Raw genomic sequence first — 27,613 nt, 5'->3', positions numbered from 1 at the left:
TCAAAGGTGGAAAAATGTGTACGGCAATTCGCTTCTTGGAAGTACGTTGTGTTTTGATCCTCGAAAGGGAAGAGGCACTATGGTACATTAAACGGGTTTAGTAACTGTAACAGAAGCTTGGTTTCATTTTATAAAATGCTTTAGAAACGGATTAAACTTAGAATCCTCATGGTTTTTAAAAAATGATATACATATGGGTGAAAGTTGTGCTTTCTAATCTGTTAAGATTGCATGTGTCTTCCTTTGTCCCCTGAAATCCTATTAATTCCTCATGTAATTTTTAATCAGAGGAAATACATGTAGTCTGATTTTGAAATAACAAAAATAAATGTACAGATTTTTTACATGAGATATTTCACAAATTGTACCATGCACGGTAAATCAGACTTTGTATCCTTTGTAAGTGAAACGGGAGAGAGTATATTTTGCAGTGTTGATAGTTTTCTTTAAATTGATGGTAAATATCCCATCTATAACTCATTCACTGTCAAATTCATCAACATGGAAGATTTTATAGAAACTTTGAATACCTCTTAGCAGCGGGAAGCACAACTGGCACATTAATTTGATAAGATTACTGCCTGAAAACTTAGCAAAGGCAAATACAACAGAATAATCAACAAATGGAAATACTTCTGAACATTTATTCATAAATGCATTTTAATAAAATTGGTGTAATATTCGAAAAGAAGCCGACAATTGAGTATATTAGATTGATTTTTTCCTACATGTAACATGGTAAAGCAATATCATATTTCAGTGAAAGATTTTGCACATGGCAAGTTGTTTTATTTTTTTGTGACTAATAACTATATATTAATTTTTAATATTGCTCTATTTACAAAGTTTTTCCAATCTTTTAAAATTTCTTTGGTTGACGTATAACCCCGACAGGATATGACTTTATCCATGCTGTTACAGTTTTTAATGGTGAAGCTGGCCTCGTTTTGAAGGGTGATGTTCAGTTTCATTGCTAGCACACCTATGAATGTGTCAGCCATAGGGATACTTTTCACATACGGGATTATTGTCGTAAATTGTTTGGCAAAATGCATACTGATAATGTAACTATTGCCAACCAAAAATGGAGGATAAATATCATGTGCGTATTCCTGTGGGGAAACATAGTATTTACTCGTTGATCGCCGCACGGTTGGTGACTTCAATCGAAGAATTCCAGCCATAATCGAATCCTGGTCTCTTTGTTTTTTTATATAACTATCCAGATTCTTTACATTAAAATGATAATCATCGTCTTGGATCAGTACGTGTGATGCATCGTGGCAATATTGCACAGCCCATTTATAGCCCATCACTGTTTTAAGTGTAAGGTTTCTGTATTTGTCAATGAAGTTTTGTTGCACAATATCATTGTAACGCGCATGTTCTACCAACACATCCGTATTTTTGTCTTCTGGGTCCGAGGAAATTCCCAGTAGAAACACAATCCTTATGTACTCATGATACTGTGTTTGAGATTCCCACGTCCATCGTATTGTCTGACGAAGATGAAAATTATCTGGTTCACTCTTTATGAGAATCAAAACGCTGACATTGGCGCTCGTTTTTAGGGGTGGAATAGTGCACTTTGTTGTCGGGTTCGTAATGTATACATAAGGACTTACGTTCACTGGCTTCAGATTGAAACTTTTGCCATTTTCTACTTCTTTCACAAACCGAACAAAATCAATGTCGTGAGTGTGAGTTAGAAACCGTGTATGTTTATAAGATGATATGTTGTAGAATTTCAGGATATCTGTTTGTGACGTCATTGTAATTGGCTTTGGTGTATTTTTCGTGGTGGTTGAACTCGGAGTGGTTGCTGTTGTAGATACTCCCCATGAATTTTGCTGATGTTTCATTTGCAACACAAACACTAAGGTTGTGGTAAGGGCAAAGTATATGAACAATTTCCAGATTGGTATCTGTAGTTTTCTGGCGAAACAGCAAGTCTTCTGATTCCTACAAGGTATAATTTATTAATTTATAAGCGAAGTTACAAATATTCCTATTTCATGATTTATACTACAAACACATATTTTTATATCAGTAATGATTCTTCACTGTTAAGAATCTAGTGAGTTGCTAATTGATGGACTTACCTAGAATTGTGGGTGACAAACTTCTTGTACTGCATTCTTCTCTTTAAAGATTCACTGACCTAAAACCGAACCGGTTCAAAGTGTAATATTTACATTTCCAATGATTTTACCTCCGCTATCTTTACCAATTGTAATGATAGTCACTTCCTCATTAATGCGATGCAGGTGTGAACATTGTACGTATGAATCTTGATAAATATAGTTCGTCTATTTTAACGGCTTGTAATTTCAACATAAATGAAAATAGAATGTAAATATAGGAAATAAATAATACTTGAAGACATGAATTGCAACACTTCATACCAATTCAATACCAGGGCGGTTTTCCCGCCCAGGGGGAAACTCTATACTGACTTTGTACATAGGGGGGAATTATATGCTGGGGCGCTTTTTCTCCCTATAGGGGAAAATATATCCCGGGCCCGTTTTTTCGGGGGGAAAGTCTATGCGGCGGAAAAGTCTATACTACAACACCGGCATACTTTTCAGAGTACCCTGGCGTGAGGCGTCGCAATTCATGCCCTAGTTTATTTATAAAACTGAATTTTTTTCTTAAAAAATACTATGATCGTGATCATTACTGCAGTGGAAAATAGCCCTAAAAGGGGGAAGGGGCGTGTGATATCAGTGCGTGTCAACATCACCAAGCTTATTTTGTGTTAGCTGCAGAACTGTAGCTCTCTGAAAAAATATTGCTACATTTCTGCAGCTAATTTTGTGTACACGTTTACATATTAACAATATTACACTAAAAGGCGCAAGAATAACCCATCCTTACATACATGTATCACAATAGACACAGTGACTCGTAATAAAGGAAAACGTACAGGATACTACAATTTGTAACAATATTCATATCCCTCTGCATGTGGAGAGATTTTGTAGTTGACATTGACTTAAAAATTTCAAAGTCGTTACTTAATGCCGATTAGAACACTGCATACATTGTACTATGATATAAAAGTATCACTGTTTTATCATACCTTGTACTATGATATAAAAGTATCACTGTTTCATCATCGATTTTTCAACATACTCTGCGGAAACGGAATAGACAAGAAGTTTTGACTTTGACATAATTTATAAGTGCACCATAGAACACATCTTGACACCAAGGATGTAGATTGTGCGAGCACACTGCACAGCAAGGATAAGCGGATGTCAGTTTTACTTGTGGGTCACAGACAACGTATCTTAGCTGAAAAACTACCGCCCTCTGTGGGAAATTTGGGATGGAAAACCTTCAATTTCCATTTAACACTTCACTCACACAAGTGGCTTTGATACTGGGAAATTTGGGGGACAACCATAATTTGAAAAAATAAATATGGTGAAAAAATATGACAAAAGAACTTAAACGAAGACGCGATAAAATATTACATTTCAATTTAATATGCAAGTGACCCAAAACAGTCTGCAAGTAAAATAAAGTGTTGAAAAGGCATGATTTGTTTGCTTTAGAACGGTTTTAAAATAAAAGAATTAGAAACCGAACCCCTAAATTACCTTTAAATGCTGACAGACGAATGAACAGGCAGTACATGAAGCAATATAATAATCCACGCATGGATTAGATTCTGACGCATGGATTAGATTGTGACGCATGGATTAGATTGTGGTGAGAAGGTTTACCTGAGTACTATTTGAATTTCTCGGCAAATTAAACAAATATTCACTCAGTAGTCTGTTATCAATTGCGTATTGTGGTTAGTATGTATTTAACGTAGTTCAAAGTCCAGTTCAGTTTACAGCCTCAGTTTTAGAAGAAATAGCTTAGCCTCCAAGGTAGGTCATAACAATTTCACATTTCCAACTGATTGAAAAATGTACCTGTTAATTTATCTGTTGTCATGACACATAAGTAAAGTTTAATCTTCATAGTGGTTTTTACGTTATATGGTTGCTTCACGACGTCAAGATAACAGCGTGATAACGATTACACGTCAACAAACGCAGCCGATTTTGTTTTAATAGTCGTGTCCCATCGATAGCAGTGACCGTGTCAAAGATTACGGTTGCTTTTTTCCAATTTGAACTTTCAAGTCAATAAAAACGGTATTCAGAGAAGGCTTTTGTGAAGAGTATTACTAAATTTTAGTTGTTGGGATTTTTTTTTTTTTTTTTTTTTTGATTTTTTTTTTTTTTTTAACAATTTTTTAAATTTCATTTGGGGGTGGGGTGGTTTGCGTTTAAGCGTATGTTTTCGAGGAGTTCGTGTGTTTGTGGAGGGTTTTTTTTGGGGGGGGGATGGTGTAATTTATTCAGCGATGTTGTACAAATAACCCCCTGGAGAATAAAAGATAGCACTATGCTTGGGATTCTTTGATAAATTTTGATGCACACGTGTTTCATAAAAGACGAGGATAATTCTACGTTTCAATTCACCTTTTAAAAGTTGCATAGAATAGCAGGTGAATTCCAGTATCAAATGCATATAAAAAGTCCAAGGTATGGTCTTATCGGCCCCGAGGGCGTTTCTGTGCTTGCTGGGATCGACCCTCAAGCGTGGCTTAGTTAAGTTTGTTTAAACAATATTTTAATTCAATGCATGTATGACAATACGTAATTACTAAATATACGTAACCACAGAGATTGGAAAGCACGCCATACAATGAATTTTGCAGCTTGTGATGCCTGCTGGGTTCGGCCCCGGGCATAACTTGGTTCTTTTATGCCAGTCAGGGTCAATATTCCGGCCAGTTTGTTGGGTTTTTTTTTTTACCCCCACTGGGACCAGCCCCTGTATGGATTCGTTAAGACTAGCCTTTAGCTGTGGGAATTTTTGGACTAGCCTATTAGTTAGGAAAGTAATGAGTAACCTCCAGAACGTGAAACTAACGTTTAATGGGGTTTGCTTTACTGTGTTGTAGTTGCATTTGTAAAATCAAATATGACACCCGTGTTCTTAGATATTTTAATCGCATACATATAAGCGTAATTAAGTTGCTTTCTAATAGCCCACACATTCAGGGGTCTATGAGTAATTATCATATATGGAGCAGTTACGAAACAGTAAATTGGGATCAATCTGTGAGTTTTAATTCGAATGGGGATTTGTCATATTTGTTCGAAGGTATGTCTTGTCACAAGTGTGTTTGGATTTTTTAATATCAAAATTTTTAAGCGACGATGATTGAGGATATTTCATTTTCCACTGAGAGCTATAATTCTGCAGACATGTGTAATTAGAAATAAATCTCCAATTTTTTTTACGTTAAGGCCAGATGATATAAACAAATTTTTCTACCTTTAGCACTGAAGAGTTCCCATGGTAAAAAAAAAATACTTTGGTTGGTTTTGGTTTTCTCATTTATAGTTGTTTGGAACTCTTCTGTGTTTGAAGAGCAGGAAAGGGGGGGGGTCAGTAAACAATGTAAACAATTGTGATGCCAGAATCATTCAGGAAAAAATCAGGAAAAATTATTAGTAAAAAACGTCATCAAAGGTTACAGAATGCTAAGAAAGGTTATGCATTATCCCTTGGACGTAAGATAGTGAATGTTGATGCCAATAACAACGTGGTGATCGAGGAGAAGTTGGATGAATCAAGAAAAAATTGTTCGTCTGGTGATAATTCACAAGAATGCCTAGGAAATGAAGAAACGTATCCATCTGATGCATCAGAAAATGAGGAATCGGAAGAAGAGCATGAGAAGATGATTTGTTGGAGACGAGTTGTGGAATTTGGAATTCTAGTGGACAATTTGGAAAAAGGTTGTGCTGCGTGTGGTAGACCACTAGATTTAACAACGCATAAGACATTGTGAGGACGAAAAACGGTATGGACTTGGATCATTGCTATATATAAGATGTCAGCAGGAAGCATGCAGTTATCTTTCTCCTGTTTCTACTGGGAAACGTCGTAATGCAGAAACTAACGTAATGCAGAAATTAATGTAAAATGGCACATCAAAGATATCCTGTATTAGGCATTTCTTTATTTTTTTCAGAGATGAATAGCAAAGGAAAACCAAGAGTGACAAAATAAACCCCAAAAAACAAACAGTAAAATCATAAATGCCATTGTAAATTATTTTCAGAAGTTGTAAAATTTTACTCTTATATTATGGGAGATAACTCTTCTTTGTCTTGAGAAAATCAGCCAATGTGATGTTTACAATTTTGCTTCTACTCAGAAAATTCACCCCGTATGGTATATGATTTTTAAGTTTATATTACACTTTAAACATTAAGTCAACATATTATGAAGTTTATTTTAATTTGTAAACCTTTACTGAGGGTGCAATGTCCATTTATGTAATTTTATTGAAGCAGCAATTGATATTTTCCAAGTGTAAAATTTGTAATGCATTAATATTTTACATGTTATGTTGTAAATCTAATATCAGTACACTCTGTTCTCCCTGACAACCATTTTTTGAGGTATAAAAAAGGTAAACAGATGAAGAATAAACTAATTTACCATGATAACTATTGTTTTGTACTTTTTTTTGAAATATGGAAAATATTTCACTCTCCAAGTCAAAGGGGAAAAGAATTCAAGGAATTATCCACTTTTATAAAAGAATGACATCATATAAAGTCTCTTCGAAAGAAAAAATTTGTTTGTATCATCTGCCCTTAAATCTTCTTTAATAAAGTTTACTTCACTTCTTTTTATTTATTTTTACGAAGAGTGGTCGAGAGGACAAACACTTGTCACGTGACCTTCCTGCCCCACCTCAGCTTTGCATTGGTTTGTTTTACGTTCACTCAAGAATTTTTCACTCATATTGAGATGTTACCAATTGCTGGGTTAGATCTTTGCTTAGCGATCATCTTTGAGATGTCAACGAATGCCGCGATATGGATGGATCCAGATTTTACAAGGTCATACCTTAAAGACCCACAACTCTTATTTCTAAATGTCGAGCGTTTAGCAAAGGAGCAATCACTGCATATGTTTATGTCTTAGGTTTTACGCAAAGAACGAGCGGGGCTCGAACTCACGACCTCAATCATTTTTGTATGTTATCCTAACTGCCTTACTTCCTTGACATACATGATGTTCTGCCTTTCATGTTACAGATGAAGTTCCTGCCGATTTCTATGTTGAACAATGACCGAATACAGAAATATTCAGTAATATAACATTGTTAAATTGCCTAATTCTCCATTTTGATAATTAAAATACATCTATATCAATTAGTTATCATTTTCCTTGGGGTTAATTATACGTGTGCTACTGCTACTGAAGAGACCTATATTCCTTGGTACACTGGTTACGAACCGAAAGAACTACCGCCACCTTATTTACGATTGTTTAAACAGTATTTTAAATTTCTTTATATATATATATATATATATATATATATATATATATATATATATATTTAAAAAATATGAAAAGAAAACACAGAAATCCTCCGTAAAGCTTTAGCGCTTTCATTACATCTTCAGAAGCTTTACAAAAATGTATACATAGCAGTATCATAGTATATATATATATATATATATATATATATAACCTATCTCGGAGAGAGGAACGAAGCGCAATCAAGCGTGGGTATCCGACGATGTCATGTCTTAGAAAGAACCATTTTGAAATCACCTTTACACAGTAAGTAAATTACTGAATATACATGTCTATTTCATTGAATCACAATGCAATGAGGCATGGACTTGAGAAACACCCAAAAGCCACGTTATCGTCATTTGAAACAGTTTTGGGTTAAAGAATGCTCAATCAAATTTCAGTTAAATACAGCTCATCAAATTGTATACTCATATAGATTTATATAGACTTAGAGGCCCGATGGACCGTGTGTTTTGAACATTGTAAACTTGTACAAAGATTGTGTTAAATAGTCTCATATAATGTTCAAATTCAAGTACATTTACTTCGCTTACACCATCAGTCAGTGGTACGTGAGGTACAATAAATAAAGCTACAAACAAAGGGGGAAAAGGTAAGAGACAAAAGTTATGGAGGACAGACCGCATCATAAATTTTAGTTATGAAAAAAAAACCCAGATATTTTTTGAACGATTTAAAACTTGAGTTTGACATTATCTTACTATACGTAAGTATATTCGGCTTATTACAAAATATGGGATGTAAAAAATTTGTCCAGATACTAGCTAATGATTTGCATTCTAATATAAATGGAACTCGCCTACTATTTTACCTGATTGACATAATGTACAAAGTCTTTCGTTAAGTGGCATATTTGACCATCTACCAGTCTCAACAGGATTTTGATGGTTTGTAGTTCTAAATTTTATCAGTAGTTTAACATGTCATTATAATACAAGCTTCTACAGTGATGTCAAACCAGAAACTGTTACCGTGACAGATGATAAAAATTTGATTCCCACGCTGAAATTTAATCTGACTATTTTAATCTTACTAAGCAGAACTGAAACAGATGTATAGAAAACGCCCTTTCAATTTTAGAAATTATACTGATACAATTCTCAATAAGTCTCCTTTCAAGAAGATATACGACATCATATAAACGAAAGCGATCCTGATAACCACTGGCCGTCCGTAACGAATCCCCTGACCAATCAGTAATGAGTGCTTTTATCACTTCGTTGAAAACAATCAAAGTACAAAGCAATTTTGCAATAAATTAAAACACGCCCGTTTTCTTCGGTACTAAATACTAGATAGTGGGCACACTTAGGGCACCTGTACTATGTACACCTGTACTATGTACACCCGTACTGCGCTTTGAATAAACCTTACCTTTCACACGATTCTAATGAAATGTCTTCGGGGTTATTTTTCACCATGTGGTAGATAAATGACGGTTTTTTTCTGGGTGTGTTTGTATGGCTTTTCAATACCTTTATGTACCGATTCTGCGCATGTGTTCCCCACTTTTACACTATTCAAATTGTGAGGCCTCCCGTTGAATCAATTCATTGTACACTAATCCACCCGTGTGTCCTTTTACTACAGTCGTTATGCCCATATCCTATCGAACAAGCGATGTATATATACCCCATCTACCACGTCATGCATTCATGTATCAATAATTCAAACCATACTAACGTTTACATACAGAAAACTTTCTTAATTATTCATAGAGGTAATTTGGCAAAATTAAGACATTGATACTTAAATCAATAGTCTATCTATCATTGTAATAATGATGAATTAATACTTTGTGTTATATTAATCCCTACATAAAATCAGTAAAGTTTATTTCATGCTACTGTACACATAACCAAATATGTTAACATTGAAGAATTGAGCAATCCTACCACAGAAACTATTTAAGCAATGCGCCAGACATCCAAGATGTCCGAAACTGTTCAGGTTGTCCCTTAATACGTTCTGCTCGAATTCATAGTCATTCAACCAATTTTCTCTATTGTGGCGATACTCCATTGAAGAATCTTAATTTCAGAAATAGTAGCTGCTCCTTTACTCCGTCATGAAAGCATTTAACCAAATATCTTTATTACTGTCGAGTATTTAACTGAGCAACATACCAAGCACAAAGCAAATATACCTGCTATGTAAATAATAGTAACTTTAACACTGATACCAACAAGTTTGGTCCCATTGACCGCGCCCCGACAGTAGCATACTAATTCTGGGAAATACGGGACACACAAAACAACTAGAGATGTTGTTTGTTTTTCCTACAGGATGAACGTTTGATATACAGTGAAGTAAATTCTGTTTGGAAATAATCTGCTTCACTTGTGCTGACCCCTTCAGCAATTGTTGACCAAGGGTCATGTGTACTTTAACCGTGGGCTAGTTGTGACCCACCGTGTATCATTCAGAATCATGTAGTGTAAACTTCAGAGATTTCAATCAGAGCCTTTCATTGACTGTTTTTTTTTAAATCGCCACTCCTTAAAATATCTTTAAAATCTACGCTACGGAATGATCGATAACTGCTTTTCAAAAAACGGGGGGGAAATCTTTTTCTCAAAGCCTGTAAATTCTTGTAATACATTTCTTATCCTTCCCCCCCCCCCCCCCCCAAATCTGCGAATCAGTTTCAGTTGTTTCCTTGTAGTATTTTAACATGAGGGAAAGAGAGAGAGAGAGAGAGAGAGAGAGAGAGAGAGAGAGAGAGAGAGTATTATCATTTCCTCATACCATCAACTGAATGATAAAAATACACCGAGTGTCAAAAAATGACATAGTTTCCTAGTCATTCTATAACACACACCCCCCCCCCCCCCACACACACACACACACACCAAATATAACACAATGGCGGTATGTCTATAACAAAGAGGTTGTCCGTTGCAAGACCTTGTCATGTATTTCATACAAATTAGTTTTCAAAGCATGACTCGCTTCCAGAACCAATTCATGACCACAAAACATGTAGTCAGACTTCTTTTTTAATTTTTGATAAAGTAATTCGACATGTTAGATCGATAATTCAATTAAATCAGGACTATAAACTCGGTCATGTGTTGTATTGGCTGGAAAATAGATAGAACAATGATGCATTCTTCTGAACACTACCCAAGAGGAATTTAGTGCTTAGATTTTACGTTAGAAATAGTACCAAAAGATATACTTACAATGAATTGTTTATTAAGTCCCTAATCCAGTTCACCTGTTGTAAAGCGACTGTTCTCCTCAACCGTCAGATCGGAATTAAATACCTGAAACGGTATGCGGCGATCCCTAAGCGTCGGGTCGGAGGAGATAGAGAAAAGTAGTAGTATTTTAGCTCGAAAGACAAAATCGACATTACGAAATGTGCTACTGATCACTATCCCTAGGATGCACAGACAGATAGCGGATGTTCTTTTCGTATTTCCTTTACACGCCTAGGATGCAGTGTAATATATTATGTTACAATATGATATCACGGCGGATCCAGGATCGCTACGACCGACAATTTAATGAAAAAGTACACAAGTAGCACAACCATTGATAGTCCTGTATTCTGTGCCGTCATAGTACAACACTGTTTCTATTTAACTTGTTTCTTTCTGTAAATACAGGTTTTAAAGAGGTGCGTTCCTAAGTTTTGTAGTATTGTAAATTTTTTAGGGAAGTATGTTATTGATTTCTTCATTGAAGGATAATAATGCAATTGAAAAGAAAAAAAATGGGTCATAGTGTTTGTAATTGAGCTACAGTGTATTGAACTTGACCTTTTTGCACATAAAATTTACTAACGATTTACTCACATACACTCAATTTGTCTGTTGGTGTCAACACAACAAAAGCAACACAAATCAATCATTACATCAAATACATACACACTCGTGTTTTCTAACAATACAGTCAGTGCTGGTAGATTGGAAATAAACGATGACCTTTTTGTACTTGATGTACAGAAAAAAAATTCACATGGAATTTGAGAGATCAAAAGAACGAAGTAGAAGTATTGTAATATGTAAAATCAAAAATTGTACACAAGTCACAAAATCTTGCTAGATGGAACTTTTAATAGAAAGTGGAGTCATGGATTAATGTTTTGAATTATTGACCAAAATGCTGGTTTGATATTTTTTTTTTTTTTTTGATTTTTTTTAAAACAAAATTTCGGGTAAATCAAAAACTGTAAAACCGTGCAAATTTATATTTATTTGATTAAATATTCCTTCTGCCCCAAATACTTAATTTTTAAACCCTTCCAAAGCTGGAATCGAACTGGATACGTTTTTAATTAGAACGTATATAATATATTTGGACCAAAGGAATAATCATTGAACCTTCATAGTTGGTACAGAGACTATTTTGAGAAGGTTTGATTTTGTGGTGATGTTAAAAGCAGTTGAATGTTAATGTTACGTCACGGACTTACCCAGGTTTCCCAAACATATAATTTTCAAACTGCTTTTCTGACTTTACATATCATCATAAAAAGATAAAATTTTCTAGTCATACTAGATAAAGTCTCTATCCCATAATTATATAATAATAATTAATAATAATATTTATTCATATGGCGCCTTATATGACTATAAATAATCACTAAAACGTTACACACACACACACACACACACACACACACACGCACGCACGCACGCACGCACGTTATAAAAGTAGTAAAGGGAAATTACAATAGCATTAAGACAAGATAATATAAAAACTATGTTAGCAAAACATCGATAATGTGAAGTAAAATTACTAAAATTTAAAACAGGCTGTGATTTAAGAAAGTTCCACGCTGTACAATCAAATGATATAAAATATGATAGTTGAAATAAATAAACGCCTGAAAAGGTCATGGTAAAACTGATGGTACATAAAAATTTAGCCACCTATAATACTAATAATATGCAAGTCTAAAAAGATGTTTTTTTTTTAAAACTGTTTTTTTTTTTTAAGTGTTCAAATATATCTTATATCATTGCTTCATCACAATAAAATTATAGGGGGAAAATCCACAAACAATTCTTATAATCATTATGATTATGCAAGGCTTCAATATTTAGCATGTGCTTAAATGTGAATATGTAAACATGCAACTAAGACCACACTGAACTGCGTAATTTGACAACCATCGGATGGGCTCGGACTAAATTTCAAATTCCCTGTTGATGCGCACGTAATCAGAAAAACGATAGTTACAGGTGACAAACCTTGACATGAATTTTACACCCCTCCTTCCTACATGCATGTGATTAAAACATTTTCATCCGACATCGATATTTTGTTGTAATCCGAGCGCAAAATGTTATACCATTACTGACTTTTTTTTAATCAATAAAATACCCGAACGGCAAGGTGAATGAAAAGGTGAAGATACCAAGCAGTGATAAATCTCACAACTCCTATAAAGACTACACAATGAAGAGTAGGGCAAACACGGACCCCTGGATGTACCAGAGGTGGGATCAGATGCCTAGGAGGAGTAACCATCCCCTGTTGACCGCTCACACTTACCGTGAACCCTATATCTTGATCAGGTAAGGAGAGTAAGCCGTAGTTAAAATCAGTGTGCAAAGAGTATGGGAGACGTCAGATGGCATTGGACCTAAAGACAAGTTGTAAATTAGATCATTATAACGACCATAAGATTTGTGAAATGCCGACTTTAAACGAGATTGTTGAAATCTCCGTAACATCAACTTATTTATCAGTAACTTGCCTCGGTTTAAAAACACTGACTATAGGCAGATCAAGCTCTTGCGTATCGAATCAGATGAAAGGCATAAACATCATATGCAGGTGATAATGGAATGTTGTTACGAATATGAGAAGTTGACGATGGAGAAGCTGAAATCATCCCATTTGTCATAAACATTATGCTTCGCAGTATTTAAAGAGACACTACAGCTCATTTTCCACATTTTAATAAAGTGTTTTTAAAACCATGTATTGATAAAATGATAAATTTCATATCGATACTGACAATTTTGAACAATTGGGATGCATCAATTTACTCTCAACTGCGCTTTGAAGATCGTTCGGAATTCAAAGGTTTCTTCATGCTGACTCGGACTTTTGAATGCGTATTTACATCACGTGGTTTTGAATGACAGCAAAGGTGTTCTGTAGGAAATTATTTAAATTCCCCTTCAAGGGGGTCCACACTCACCTTTCAAGTATAAGATTATTCCCTGCTCCTTATAATAAGTAATTATAAATCATTATTTCAACAGAAACCTTCCATGTTCCCACTGACCGATGTTTTTACAACTAACACGTGTCGTGTTCAGATAAAAATAGCACTTACTTTTAAACGTGGTGTCTTCGCAGCTAGTTTCAATGGCAGATTTAGGGGGCCAGGATCCCCCTCCCTTTTTACCCCACAGATTGTGAATGAAAATCCAAATTTTGCACCAGAATGGCCGATTACTTTGGCTAATCTTTGACTTTCACACCCCTCTTCGGAAATCCTAGATCCGCCACTGAGTTACATGTGTTTCTCCGAGCTCTTTGTTTTCCAACGGTCAAACTGATACCAAGGTAAATTTTATTTCACGTATGAGTTTTATCTCATTCTAATTTTACCTCTTTTCTCACAGAATCTGTCAAAATTCTAGATCTATCAACTACACTTTCTCTCTCTGGACGACATGCTGCACTGTTTACTGTCTATGCGCATGCGTCTGAAGATTGAAAGGAGGAGACTCGATATTTTGTGTATAGGCCATCAAAAAGTATTAATTTTTACGTTAAAACGATAATTTTTAACTTTAGATAAGTGTTATTTTCGCAAAGTTCATACTTTCAACAATGCAACAAAAATTGAGAAAGCGCTGGGAAAATTGTCATTTCATGATTTTTGCGCAAAATGAGATGTAGTGTCTCTTTAAAGTATCGTAGTGACCAAGAAAATCTCGATAATTGTTTTATTATATGACTGAATAACCCCCAAACACCGAAACCGGCCACTAGAGACTAGAGCTGATGAAATGATACAGTGTCGGTCTACCACTAGAGCTTATGAAATGATACAGTGTCGGTCTTCTTTGTTTTGTTTTTGTTTACTGTTTGAGGACAAGACCTAGTCGGAAGTGATGAAAGACGCGAATTTCATAGAGCGACCAAAAATATTATAACCAATCGTATCAATTTGGGAATTCTCAATTTAATTTTAGGATATACATCGCAAGGGCACGTTCTATTTTTCTTAGTTTGTTGGATTCACAAAGCTTTTACTTACATTTGAATGACTTTCAATCTATACATTCAGCATGAGTACAAAAGTGTAAAATTATATTAACATGTATCTTACTGAAATATAGAAGTTGTATTACACATGTCACTATAATAAAAGATTTACTTACTTAGTACAATCGCAATGATACATCGATATGAAAACAACACATAAATACACACAACTGCTATTTCTTCAACAACAAAAACAAAAAGAACCTCAATATAATATGTTTGATGGAGGAATTACTTTGTCCTGAAGTTTCAGATTATTGGTTGAGTAGAACGGAAACGTGCGAGGAACGAACATAGGAAAACATTTAGTGGAACTTTGAATGCCTAAGTGGGACAAAGTGGATATACAACCAACGAGGAAGACGATGAAATGTATTAAAAGCGGCTTCTCTTTAAATATGTAAATGTGGGAAATACTAAATACTATCGAAAGAAATGTTTTACCGAAGTGGAAACATACAAACAATGTCATATTTGCAAGAAATGTCTTGGATATGGTACTTATGACCAGCGAAACAACGTGATAGGATAAGAATTCTATGTATTTAATTACTCTCAAAATATTTATCTCTTACTTAGTTTGTGTATCAGTCGAATTCGGGTTTTCAAACAGCGTATGAGAAACTTACTGAGTACATTCACTTACGCTATGATGAATATCTGTCCCACTCCCGCGTGTAAACAAATTCTTTCGCGCCTTACTATGTACGAGAGTTCTCCAAAGGGAAATAACTCGGACGTATCTCGAAACCGGCGGGATGCATTACACACACATGCAGTTTAGTAAACCACCGTTCGTGATAATCAAGTCCAATAATTAAATACCATTATGTACAGAGATGTACCACGCAGTGTTGTGCACAATAATAATTTTTTTCTTTAATGGTGAAATATATCTTAACATGTATTTGATATATTCGCCTACACGAATGCTAACTTTTTCGCAACCATCGAAGTAAATTCATATTGTCCTTTACAAATTCCAAACTGAAAAAAAAAATCAACAACAACAAAATTGTACAATTGCTATATCCACGAAAATCGATACATTTATCACTTGAAAAAGTTCTGTCAACAAGAGATGTTTGTAAAACACATATGCCCCCCATGGTGCAAAATTGAAAAGGGTTATACACACACACATCATTTAATTGAGAGTAATATCATCAATTCAAAATATTGAGCAGACAATATCTTCCTATGTCAAGAGTGGATTTACCATGTGACCTAAAAATCAATAGGGGTCATCAACTCCTGAAGATGTACCAGTGTACCAAGTTTGATGTCTGTCAAGCAAAGGGTTCTCAAGATATTGAACGGACAGTATATTCCTATGTCCAATTTGACCCTTGACTTTTGACCATGTGACCTTAAAATAATTAGTAGTCATTTTCTCCTGAAGATGTACCAGTGTACCAAGTTTGATGTCTGTCAAGCAAAGGGTTCTCAAGATATTGAGCAGACAGTATATTCCTATGTACAGTTTAACCCTTGACCTTTGACCACGCGACCTCAAAATCAATAGGTGTCATCTTCTCCTGAAGATGTACCAGTGTACCAAGTTTAATGTCTGTCAAGCAAAGGGTTCTCAAGATATGGAGCAGACAGTATATTCCAATGTCCAGTTTGACCCTTGACCTTTGACCATGTGACCTCAAAATCAATAGGGGTCATCTTCTCTTGAAGATGTACAAGTGTATCAAGTTTGATGTCTGTAAAGCAAAGGGTTCTCGAGATATTTGACGGACAGTATATTCCTATGTCCAGTTTGACCATTGACCTTTGACCATGTGACCTCAAAATCAATAGGGGTCATCTTCTCTTGAAGATGTACAAGTGTATCAAGTTTGATGTCTGTAAAGCAAAGGGTTCTCGAGATATTTGACGGACAGTATATTCCTATGTCCAGTTTGACCATTGACCTTTGACCATGTGACCTCAAAATCAATAGGGGTCATCTTCTCTTGAAGATGTACAAGTGTATCAAGTTTGATGTCTGTAAAGCAAAGGGTTCTCGAGATATTTGACGGACAGTATATTCCTATGTCCAGTTTGACCATTGACCTTTGACCATGTGACCTCAAAATCGATGGGGGTCATCTTCTTCTGAAGATGTACTGGCGTACCAAGTTTGATGTCTGTCAAGCAAAGGGTTCTCGAGATATTGAATGGTCAGTATATTCCTATGCCCAGTTTGACCCTTGACCTTTGACCATATGACCTCAAAATCAATAGGGGTCATCTACTCCTTAGGATGTACCAGTGTGCCAAGTTTGATGTCTTTCAAGCAAAGGGTTCTCAAGATATTGAGCGGACATTATATTCCTTTGTCGAGAGTAGACTGACCCTTGACCTTTGACCTTTTAACCTGAAAAACAATAGGGATCCTCTTCTACTCATAACTAACCCACATATGAAATATCATTATCATCAAGTGAATGGTTCTCAAGATATTGAGCGGACAACACATGGTCTACAGACCGACCGACCGACCGACAGACCGACCGACCGACAGGTGCAAAACAATATGCCCCCTGTTTTTCAAAGGGGGGCATAAAAATAAGTTGCGTGAAGGTGCAACCATTGCATACTTCTAATGATGGCGATGTATAGTCAGGGCCGTAACTGCCGATGAGGCAGACGAGGCAACTGCCTCGTCTGATTTTTTGGCAAAAAAGAAAATAAAATTATATAAATGTTATATTATAGGATATATGTTTAAAATGAAGACAAGCACCTTTGTCTTTGACACCATATTACGATTCTTTACATAGTACAAATGAAACACAAACATGATAAATTGGGATTTAAAAAGTGTCATTTTCAGTCGTAAAGTCAATCGGCGGCCCCCAATCCCCTGCCTCCCCTGATTTAGAACCCTACTTACGGCCCTGATAGTCAAACTCCAACTAAAGGGTTGACTTATTGGATTTAAGGGAATTTAGTACAGACCGACTCCGACTTACTTAAAAACTTGCGTAACAAGGATAAATAAATAATTTACAGAACTGATTAATTCCCTTTAAACTAATTTAGCCTAAGGGAAATCTGACGTTCAGACAAAGTGAAAGATGTGAAATGGTTTTTCTTTTTGGTGACCCTAAGTCACACAAGATAAATAAGATGTTGATATCTTAGACAGCAAGCATATACTGTACTGTACATTATACGGTCATCAGGTGATTTAATCGATCTATAACACTTTATGTTCATAGAAAAAGCCCAAACTTTATGAGGATGTCGTTGCAAGGACATTCTAAGAGGAAGAAAGTTAAAACCGTGACCGATTTCTTTTTACCAGAGCTTAAACAAAATTTCCAGAAACGGGTATTTCATGTATCCCAGTCCGCAAGGCAGACCTCGATATCACACCAACAAAGAAGTACAGTGATGTCTGCTGAAATGGCGATTCCATTTACTAGCGTCTGAAGTTTTGCGTAAACAATTTAACACTTATAGTCAACCGAGTGACTATTGAAATACTAGTATAAGCATATTTGAAAATAGCAATTTATGTGAAAAAATTGTCTGAATTGTTTAGTGATAGAAATTCTTCATAAACGTTTCTCCAGTTTTACATTCTTCTACATTTCGTCCAGTTTGATTAAAATCAGCGACTGTCCGTATATCGAGCGAAGTGAGAGGTTTGATTTTAATCAGACTGCATTTCGTCCGTCCGAATATGAATCGATTAATGCTATAAATAATTGAAATAAACGTTGTTTGATGCATATATAATTAGCAGTTACCCTTTACAAGTATATGCAAAACCAAATAGGCCTATTATAATATAACCCCAAAATTTGTCTCCTCACACCTACATTCAAGAATCAATGTAAACTGAAGTATACCTACTGCACGAATCTTTAGCGTGAGAGCTACATGTATGCAATCACGTGACCTCATTATTTATCTTAAATAGTCACAATACCTAACTGAAAACCTTTCTAAATACTCTAACTCTCTTCTAGACATTCCTGAAAACTGCGCACATCACTAACAGTGCACGAAGCAAGCGAGCATCATACTTTTAAGTTTGGTCCAGCTAGCATTTATTGAACTAGAACTGTGCCTTTAACACCTCAGCTTACACGGGGGAAGTAAATATAAGCATTATTCAGTCTTCAAGTTTGGAATTTTCGCTATTTTACGAATGAACGTTATACGTGTATGAAAACTACTCGTGCGTTTTCAATATTTTTGATGAACACTGAACAAAATATTCTACACCCACGTACAATTACTGTACTTTATTAAAAAAAAAACCCAGCTTGAGATAGATTTTATCTTTTGTTGTCCGCTGATAGGAACACCAACTGTTCATCATCAAAGTCCATTGTGTGAAGCTAATTGCTGGTAATGATATTTCAACCAGACTTCGCTCTATACAATCTATACCCAGACAGGATCTAATACGTGTCCAGGTAGCAAACTGTCTGGGGTATTTTCTTCTTATCTTCACGATTATGTGCTGCATCTGTTGACTTTAACTGACATACATTCAACAATGGGATGGGTATATCCTCATTTAAATGAAAAGGTGGGGGGAAAACGAACAGAGATCAATTTCATAACTCTTATTAGCAATACAAAATAGAGAGTTGGGCAAACACGGCCCATGGATATACCAGAGGTGGGGGTCAGGTGCCTAGGAGGAATATACATCCTCTGTCGACCGGTCATATCCGTCGTGAGCCCAATATCTGGATCAGGAAAATGGAGTAATCCGTTGTCAAAATCAACGTGTGAAGAAGGGCCTAACAATTGGTATGAAGCACCTCAGGCAGCATTTGTGAACAAAAATTTATCGAAATTCGGACCATGCAGCTTTAACTTCAAATTGCCAAAATGTCGGCCATTTTCAAAATGGCCACCAAAATTGGGTCAAATTTTCAACGCTTTCTGATCTCGACGAAAACGAGTCTGTAGAGGTACATGTAGTTGAGAATGGCAAATAGAATTGTAAACTTGGAATTTTTAAACTGGTGGAATTTTTTTAAATGACCGTTGAAAACACACCAATTTTTCAGTGTTGCTAGATCTCAACAAAATTTGGTATGTAGGGATAGTTTAGGCTGGCAAATAGAATAGTAAACTCGAAATTTTCAAAATGGCCTCCGAAAACGCGTCATTGTAATGTCCAATCTCAACAAAATTTGGTATGTAGGGAATAGTTAAGCACGGCAACTCGCAATTTTGAAAATGGCCGCCAAAACGCGCTAAATTTCTGAATAAACCTTTAACGTATAGGGGAACCCAGTCGAGATTTTTTCAGCAGTTTCTGAAAATACGTTTAAAAAGAATTTACATGATTTTATTTTTCCTAGGGGATACGATCAATATTTAAAATCCATTTATGTAAATATATCATTTCTAAAACTTTAAAAGGATGCATTTTTCATAACAGGTCTTTAGTTTGACATGTAAAATATAATGTCTTCATTAAATAATAGTGCACTTAAAGCTTATTTCTTCTTTGTTACACATATTATACTTGTGCTGAAAGGGTTTCCCTGCATTTTAAGGAATCTCAGGGAAATTAACTTTTAGTTTCGCAAAAAGAGTGCAAGTCTTTAGACACAATAGCAGAAAGTGGACTTAAAAGAAATTTCCTGTTTTAGGGATGTTCAATTGGTGTCCGTTTCAGAGACTTTCGTTATCCTATTACAATTATTACTCATCCTTTGTATTTTGATAGTTAGATTTTGCTTTCTTAAACGTCCACAACCAAACTCCAGACAAGGCATTAAATAGCATATCTTCAGAAATCAGACTGACATAAGATGATAAGTTCTGGTTATCTTCATCCTTTTCAATCGCCTATTAGCAAGCATTGATAAATACCATGCAGCTTAAGACATTTCAAAAAATTTCAAATTAAGGGATATGCTTTTTCTCTCTCTAATGCTATTCAAAGCAAAATGCTTTTTTTCTCTCTAATGCTATTCAAAGCAAAATGTTTGCCTTTTCAACAGCGATTTTCCTAACAGCGATTTACACATTTTCAAAGGATTTTTTGGTGGAGATGTTTAATGGTCCTGTGAAAAGCTGCTCTGCATAATTGTATCGGGAATGGACTTATAAATACTTTAACAGGTATTAGAAAAATCGTATTGAAAATAATTAGGTGTGACTCTTTCCTTAATGTATCGCAAAAATGACCAACCCTTAAACACTCAGCAATAAGTAAACACCAGCCAATCCTGAGAATTGTATTGGTTAGACTGTCTCCAGTCGATTTCACAAGGTCATCCGTCGGTGAAATGGAAACAGACGATGTACATGGATGGGTTTGTTAATGAATACATCATACATTTAATATTTCTTCATGTTTGCACTTCCTCCCTTCAGAGATAGAATATACCCGTGTCTCTGTTCTCACAACAAAGTAGGAGGAAATCAGGGAGAATATCCAGCACAGAACATGTACCTAACATTAACGCAAGATGATGTCACGAAATAATGAAAAAGGTTGAAAGCGATATAAACTATTGAATTCAATGACAAAACAGGCCACCATTATATTTTTTTCAAAAGAGGCCTTTCTCTGTTTCAATTAATTCAACTCAGTTTTGCGTGACATGTCAAGCCCTGTCTTCATAAAGATACTGCTATTTAACAGTTTCACCAAGATTTCCCCCTTAGAAAACTTGATTTGATAAGTATATGCTTTAAAGTGTAAATAATCTTATTTGTACATATATCTTTTGTATTCTTTTACCTTATTTGTACATCTATCTTTTGTTTACTTTTACGGGCGTGTACAGTTAGAACTAAGGAATGTCATTCAGTACACGACACATAACGGCTGCTAATAAGCCAAATCAAACATACTTTGATCTGTGTCAGCCTTACTACTACGCTGGATAGTACATATTGTAAACCCGATGATGACAAAATAAAAAGAGCTAATAGAAAATAAATACGAATGCCGATGTAACATAGAGAACTCATTAACAGAATTCATAAACGTCAGGAGTGTTTCCTGTTTGTTCCATTATACCGGTAACATCATGTTGTGTTGTTGTGACTGTTGGTATTTTTTAAATCTACTACTGTGATTACCTAGGTGTTCGCAAAATATTTACCGATAGGTGGGTCCAAAAAAAATGCTACCAACAGAACTGTTGATTAACACAATATTGTTGCTATGCACTTAGTTTCCGTGTCCAAGGAAATAAGATCTATCACCACGAAACTCTATTTTCAATAGTACAATTCCTGTACGCTCCAATGGTTGATAATTTCCTTCCAAGGTCTATAGAAGGAATTCCGTTCAGATCCTTCAACAGCCGCGCGCGCGCGTGTGTGTGTCTGTGTGTGTGTGTGTGCCATATGTTTTGAATAGGTTCACTCCGTTTATCGATCACTGAAGTTCCGTGTATATTGTAACCAGGGACCTATATGTTAGTATATAGGTCCCTAATTGTAACCATTCCCTGCATTATCACCCAAATTTATATACAAGATTTACAACTTTAATTATTTTCTCCTTTTAAATAAATATATCATATTAAAAATGTTTGACAAGAATGTAAAATGATTAAAGAATCATTTTACATTCCTGCCAAGCACTTTCTTCTTCTAAATGTCGATTTTCGTGTCGGCGTTTAGATATTTTCAAAAACACATACTGCCATTAATCTTATTGGGCAGAAAGAAGAGAAACTGTAGGTAAATGTACGAGGTCCAGTGGACGAGTGCTCATGGTGAAAACGTCAATTATCATCTTCTTGTAGTGAAATATTTGGTTACACGTTATACAATATCAAACATTCATCCAGAATGTGTATAAATAAGGAATCCTTTTTATGGTCATCAATTCAGGGCTTAGGATACATAACGATTCCCAACATTTTAGGAAGAGGACTACATACAAGTATCTGATGAGTGTCTAATGTAGCCCCTAAAATATTTTATTTATGCTATTTTTTATCATTATTATTCTATTCTCGGTAGCTCGGTGATAGAGCGTTCGCTTCGTATGACTTAGGTTTGACGTGACCTTGACACGCTCGGCATTCAGCAGTGAGAAAACGGAGGTCCATTATCGCGAAAGGTGTGGACACGCTAAAGAACCCTCACTGCTACGAATATCAGAAATATGTATATGGGAATTAAATCAATGATTAAGATAAATGGCATGTCAACTGACTTTTTCACATGTAATGTTGGGGTAAGACAGGGCGATAATTTATCCCCATTTCTGTTTGCTTTGTATATTAACGATCTTGAATATTTTTTACGAGAGAAAGGCATTATTGGCCTACAAAGTGTTACTAATTCAATTGAAGAAGAACTTATGTTGTACTTGAAACTTTTAATTCTGCTATATGCAGATGATACAGTTATAATGGCTGAATCTGATGATGATTTACAATGTGCGTTGAATGAATTTTTTATATATTGTACTCAGTGGAAATTGAATGTTAATGTCGATAAAACAAAAATTTTGATATTATTCTCAAAGGGTCCATTGATGAAAAGGCAATTTTACTATAATGGGGGTGTTATAGAGAATGTAAAAGAATTCAAATATCTCGGTATTATATTTTCTAGATCAGGGTCTTTTTGTAGAGCTAAGAAACATTTATGTGAACAAGCCCAGAAAGCTATGTATGGAATTATAAGGAAAATTAGATTGTTTGATTTACCAATTAGTTGTCAATTTGACCTGTTTCACAAAGTAGTTTTTTCAGCTTTAATTCATGGATGTGAAATATGGGGGTAAAAATTTACAAGTTGTAGAGCGCATTCACTTAAAATTTCTGAAACACATTTTTCAGCTGAAAAGCTCTACACCCTCATTTATGGTATATGGCGAAACAGGTCGTTTCCCAATCTATATTAATGTGTATAGCAGAATGATTTCATACTGGGCTACATTATTGCAAGGTTGTGACTTTAAAATTGTTAATGTACTTTATAAATTTTTGCATACACAATATCTTAACGGTACTGTTAAGAACCCCTGGTTTGAATGTATTCATCGAATTTTAAACATGTGCGGTCTTTCAAATATATGGAATCAACAAAAGAACATAAATGGACAATGGATAACAAATACTGTCAAACAAAGACTTAAGGATCAATTCATTCAAACATGGTCGAGCGATATGTTCAATTCATCTAAAGGTAAAATATACAGAACTTTTAAAATAGACTTTGGACCAGAAAAATATTTAGAAAAATTGTCAAAAAAATTCAGAACTATTTTTCTTAAATTTCGCACCACAAATCACCGCCTCCCTATAGAGACTGGTAGATGGATTGGTATTCCATATAATGAAAGAATTTGTGTTTTGTGTAACGAATCGAAAATTGCAGACGAATTCCATTATATATTAGAATGTAATGCTTTGTCAAATATTAGAAAAGAATACCTACACAGTAGGTATTACACAAGACCTAATGTTATTAAATTTCATGAAATTATGTCAACCAGTAAGGTTAAAACACTTTAAAACTCTGTATGTTTATCTCAAAAATCTATGAGTTAGTCTGTCCTCCTTAATATATTTTGTAAATACTTTTTCAATACATGTATATTGTATATTTGTACATATTCTGACCTTATTCTTACTCAAATGTATGTTTACTTAATGCACCTCATGTACCATGTATAATGTGGTTTGAGTGAATAAAATGAATTTGAATTTGAATTACGATCCTTAACGCTATGGATAGGTCTATTACAGCTGTTGACGTCTCAGTATGAGTGAAACATTCTCGAACGGACATAAAACAAACAAAATTTTATTCTTTATCACTTTAAGCCAACTGGCTTATCAGTGAGACCCGTAATCATATACACCGCCCTACATACGTGGACAGAAATGCAGTCCCTTTTCACCGCAGAAATAAAATACAAAACGAATGACAATGACAATAGACAATAATACACTGTACTACATTATTCACTTTCTTTTTTTTTTTTAAGAAGGTCCGTTCTTGAACTTGTTCTCAATTGAATTGAAGTAAAGCACATGATTTAATTTTCCATTGACCTAATTCGTATCTTTGTGAGATACATATCTCGAATGCGCTGTAGAGGAGAAAATTTGCACTAAAATTATGCGTGTTTTTTTTTCTTCTTCAAAAGTTCAAAAATCCAGGGAAATTTGTATGCTTATGGATCATCAGCATTGTTATATATATATATATATATATATATATATATATATATATATAATTCCAATGTCATTTATTACAATTGTTTTGATTGGACAAAAATAAATCTAAACGAGAATTTACACATCAATAAATCCAAAAACGCTATGTATACAAACAATTAACACAGTGCGGGGAAACTATTCAATTTTTTCAAATTGATAAAACATGGAACGAATTGGATTTATAAGAATCAAACATTCTTTTTGAAGAATTTATCGATGTGTATACTCTGGATATTTTACTCACAAACTTAACATAAAAGGGCTTCGAAAGTTTAATCCTATAATATATATATATATATATATATATATATATATATATATATATACAGTAATAACCAATGCACATATCACCCTTAATCAAAATAAAGTAAACTTTAACAGAAAACAGTCCTATACACGACACAGTTGTTTCCTATAGTGATGGAGACCGAGAAACATCTTATGACAACATTAAAGCCCAACTTCTTATCTTTTCTAATACTATGAATAACAAGAATTACTTGGGATTAGTAATGAATAGCATCATTGATAAGTAACCTCAATAAAATAAGTGGGGTTAGTAATAAATAGCATCATTGATAAGTAAACTTGACGATAAGTAAGGTTAAGCGAATATTCTTCATGAGATTGATCACTGTTCATCGCGTTTTCATTAGTAATAATAAGTAGCATTCATGATGAGTAATAACAATGATAGATAACACAGTTGATTAGTAATAACAATGATAGATATATAGTCAGTTTTTAAATCGAGGTAAGCTACTGACAAACATGTTGATGGTACAGGGGTTTCAACAGTCTCGTTTGAAGTCAGCATTTCGCAAATTCTATGGTCGTTATAACGATCTAGTTCGTCAATACAACCTATCATTGGGTCAAATGCTGTCTGACGTGTTTCATACCGATTGTTAAGACGTTCTTGGCACACTGATTTTGACTGCGGATAACTCAGTTTACCTGATCAGGATATAGGGCTCACGGCGGGTGTGACCGGTCAACAGGGGATGCTTACTTCTCCTAGGCACCTGTTCCCACCTCTGGTGTGTCCAGGGGTCCGTATTTGCCCAACTATCTATTTTATATTGCTTATAGGAGTTATGAGATTGATCACTGTTCGTTATCTTCACCTTTCTTGGATAACACAGCTGATTAGTAATATCAATGATATCTAACCTCAATGGTACATTGTAAATATTATCACTGATAAGTAACCTAATGATAAATGACCTCTATCATATTTGTTTATTTAACATCCGTTCGAGAATTTTTCAGTCATACGTACTGAGACTTCACTGGCTCTAGAAGTGTCACAAACTTAGAACTATGCTAATTAAGCGCTTAGGGTTCAGTGAAGGTTCTTTACCTTGCCAACGACTGTCAGGACATGTGACCTCCGTTTTCAAGGTCATGTCCGAGAGACCTCAATTCTAAATGTCAACTGCTAGCAAAGGAACAATCGCTACCGATGTTTACATCTTGTGCCTAGACTGGGCTGGAGCTCATGACTTCCCGATCACGAAGCGAACGCTGTAACCTCTGATCTACCGTGACCGGTTATCTTAATGTCAAATAACCTTGATGTTAAGAAACCAATGAGAAATCGCGCTGATGTTAAGTAACCTTAATGCTCATTTCTGTTTGTTGGTATATCGTTTTACGGCCCATTTTTTCACTAACGTAGAGACATCACCAGCTATAGGTAATGTACCACAAATCTTGACCAAGATATGGCGCTTAGGGCCGCAGCAGTGATGGGTCTTCCTCATGCCAATGTCTACATAACACGGATACCTTCACTTTTAAAATTATGAAAGACCTCTGACGCTGGGCGCTAAGTGAAGAGCTGGGCGCTAAGTGAAGAGCTGGGCGCTAGGTGAAGTGCTGGGAGCTAAGTGAAGAGCTGGGTGCTAAGTGAAGAGCTGCATGGCGCTAAGTGAAGAACAGGGCGCTAAGTGAAGAACAGGGCGCTAAGTGAAGAACCGGGCGCTAAGTGAAGAGCTGGGCTCTAGGTGAAGAGCAGGGCGCTAAGTGAAGAACTGGGCGCTATGTGAAGATCTAGGAGCTAAGTGAAGAGCTGGGCGATAGGTAAAGAGCAGGGCGCTAAGTGAATCGATTGATTGATTGTATCTTGCTGAACGTCTCGTTCGAGAATTTTTCACTCATATGGAGACATCACCAAGACTAGTGAAGGGCTTCAAATTTAGGCCTATGCTCGGCGCTTATGGCCATTGAGCAGTGAAGGTTCTTTAGCGTGTCACACCTACTGTTTTGACCCGAAACTCATTGTAACCATATATATAGATGGTTACAATGAGTTTCGGGTCTAAACGGGCTTAGCCCCTGTGGTTTAGATTGAACCCAAAAATTGATACCAAGATTCTTCACAGAAACCATATTTGAGACTAGTATCCATATTGGGTCAAAATGAGCTGAACAGGAGATTTGTTTATCCAGAGATAATAGCAACACATCTAGCGAGACTAAGTGAAATCAAATTGTTTGAAACGATACTTTAAAACCAGAAAGGGAAGACATCCAATTCATTACTTATCATCATGACCTTCCCAATTATGACCTTCCCCATCGTATCCGTACTATATATCCCACATAACACTCGATAGAACAGAAAGACAGCACTCTATATTATCTATGCGTGAATCGGTCTAATTGTAAACTTATACAATGTTGTATGGGGAATCAGCTATCCGGAAATATTTGAAATGAATTTTTTATACGATCGAAGGTGGGTCACCTTATTAAAATGCATGAAATGACGA

The 27,613-nt window shown here is 35.3% G+C and overlaps 1 protein-coding gene across 4 annotated transcripts in view; it reads right to left on the bottom strand.

Moving 5' to 3' along the window:
• Positions 1-628: 628 nt before the first annotated feature.
• Positions 629-27,613, bottom strand: part of LOC125671241 (beta-1,3-galactosyltransferase 5-like) — a 40,666-nt gene continuing 13,681 nt past the window's right edge. Inside the window, exons 1-3 of one of the 4 annotated variants that reach the window (XM_048906780.2) lie at positions 10,605-10,839; positions 2,103-2,161; positions 629-1,962 (exon numbers count right to left, since the gene is read on the bottom strand). In XM_048906780.2, coding sequence (XP_048762737.1) covers positions 810-1,962; positions 2,103-2,137 — 1,188 coding nt within the window. In that variant the 5' untranslated portion in view covers positions 2,138-2,161; positions 10,605-10,839 and the 3' untranslated portion in view covers positions 629-809. Of the gene's footprint in view, positions 1,963-2,102; positions 2,162-3,085; positions 8,755-8,793; positions 9,017-10,604; positions 10,840-27,613 lie in introns of those variants that run through there. The other 3 variants (XM_048906781.2, XM_048906782.2, XM_048906783.2) reach the window with 3 other exon arrangements.

Source organism: Ostrea edulis, chromosome 4, assembly GCF_947568905.1.
Source record: "Ostrea edulis chromosome 4, xbOstEdul1.1, whole genome shotgun sequence".
Lineage (NCBI taxonomy): Eukaryota > Metazoa > Mollusca > Bivalvia > Ostreida > Ostreidae > Ostrea > Ostrea edulis.
This window is presented reverse-complemented; position numbering and strand designations above follow the sequence as displayed.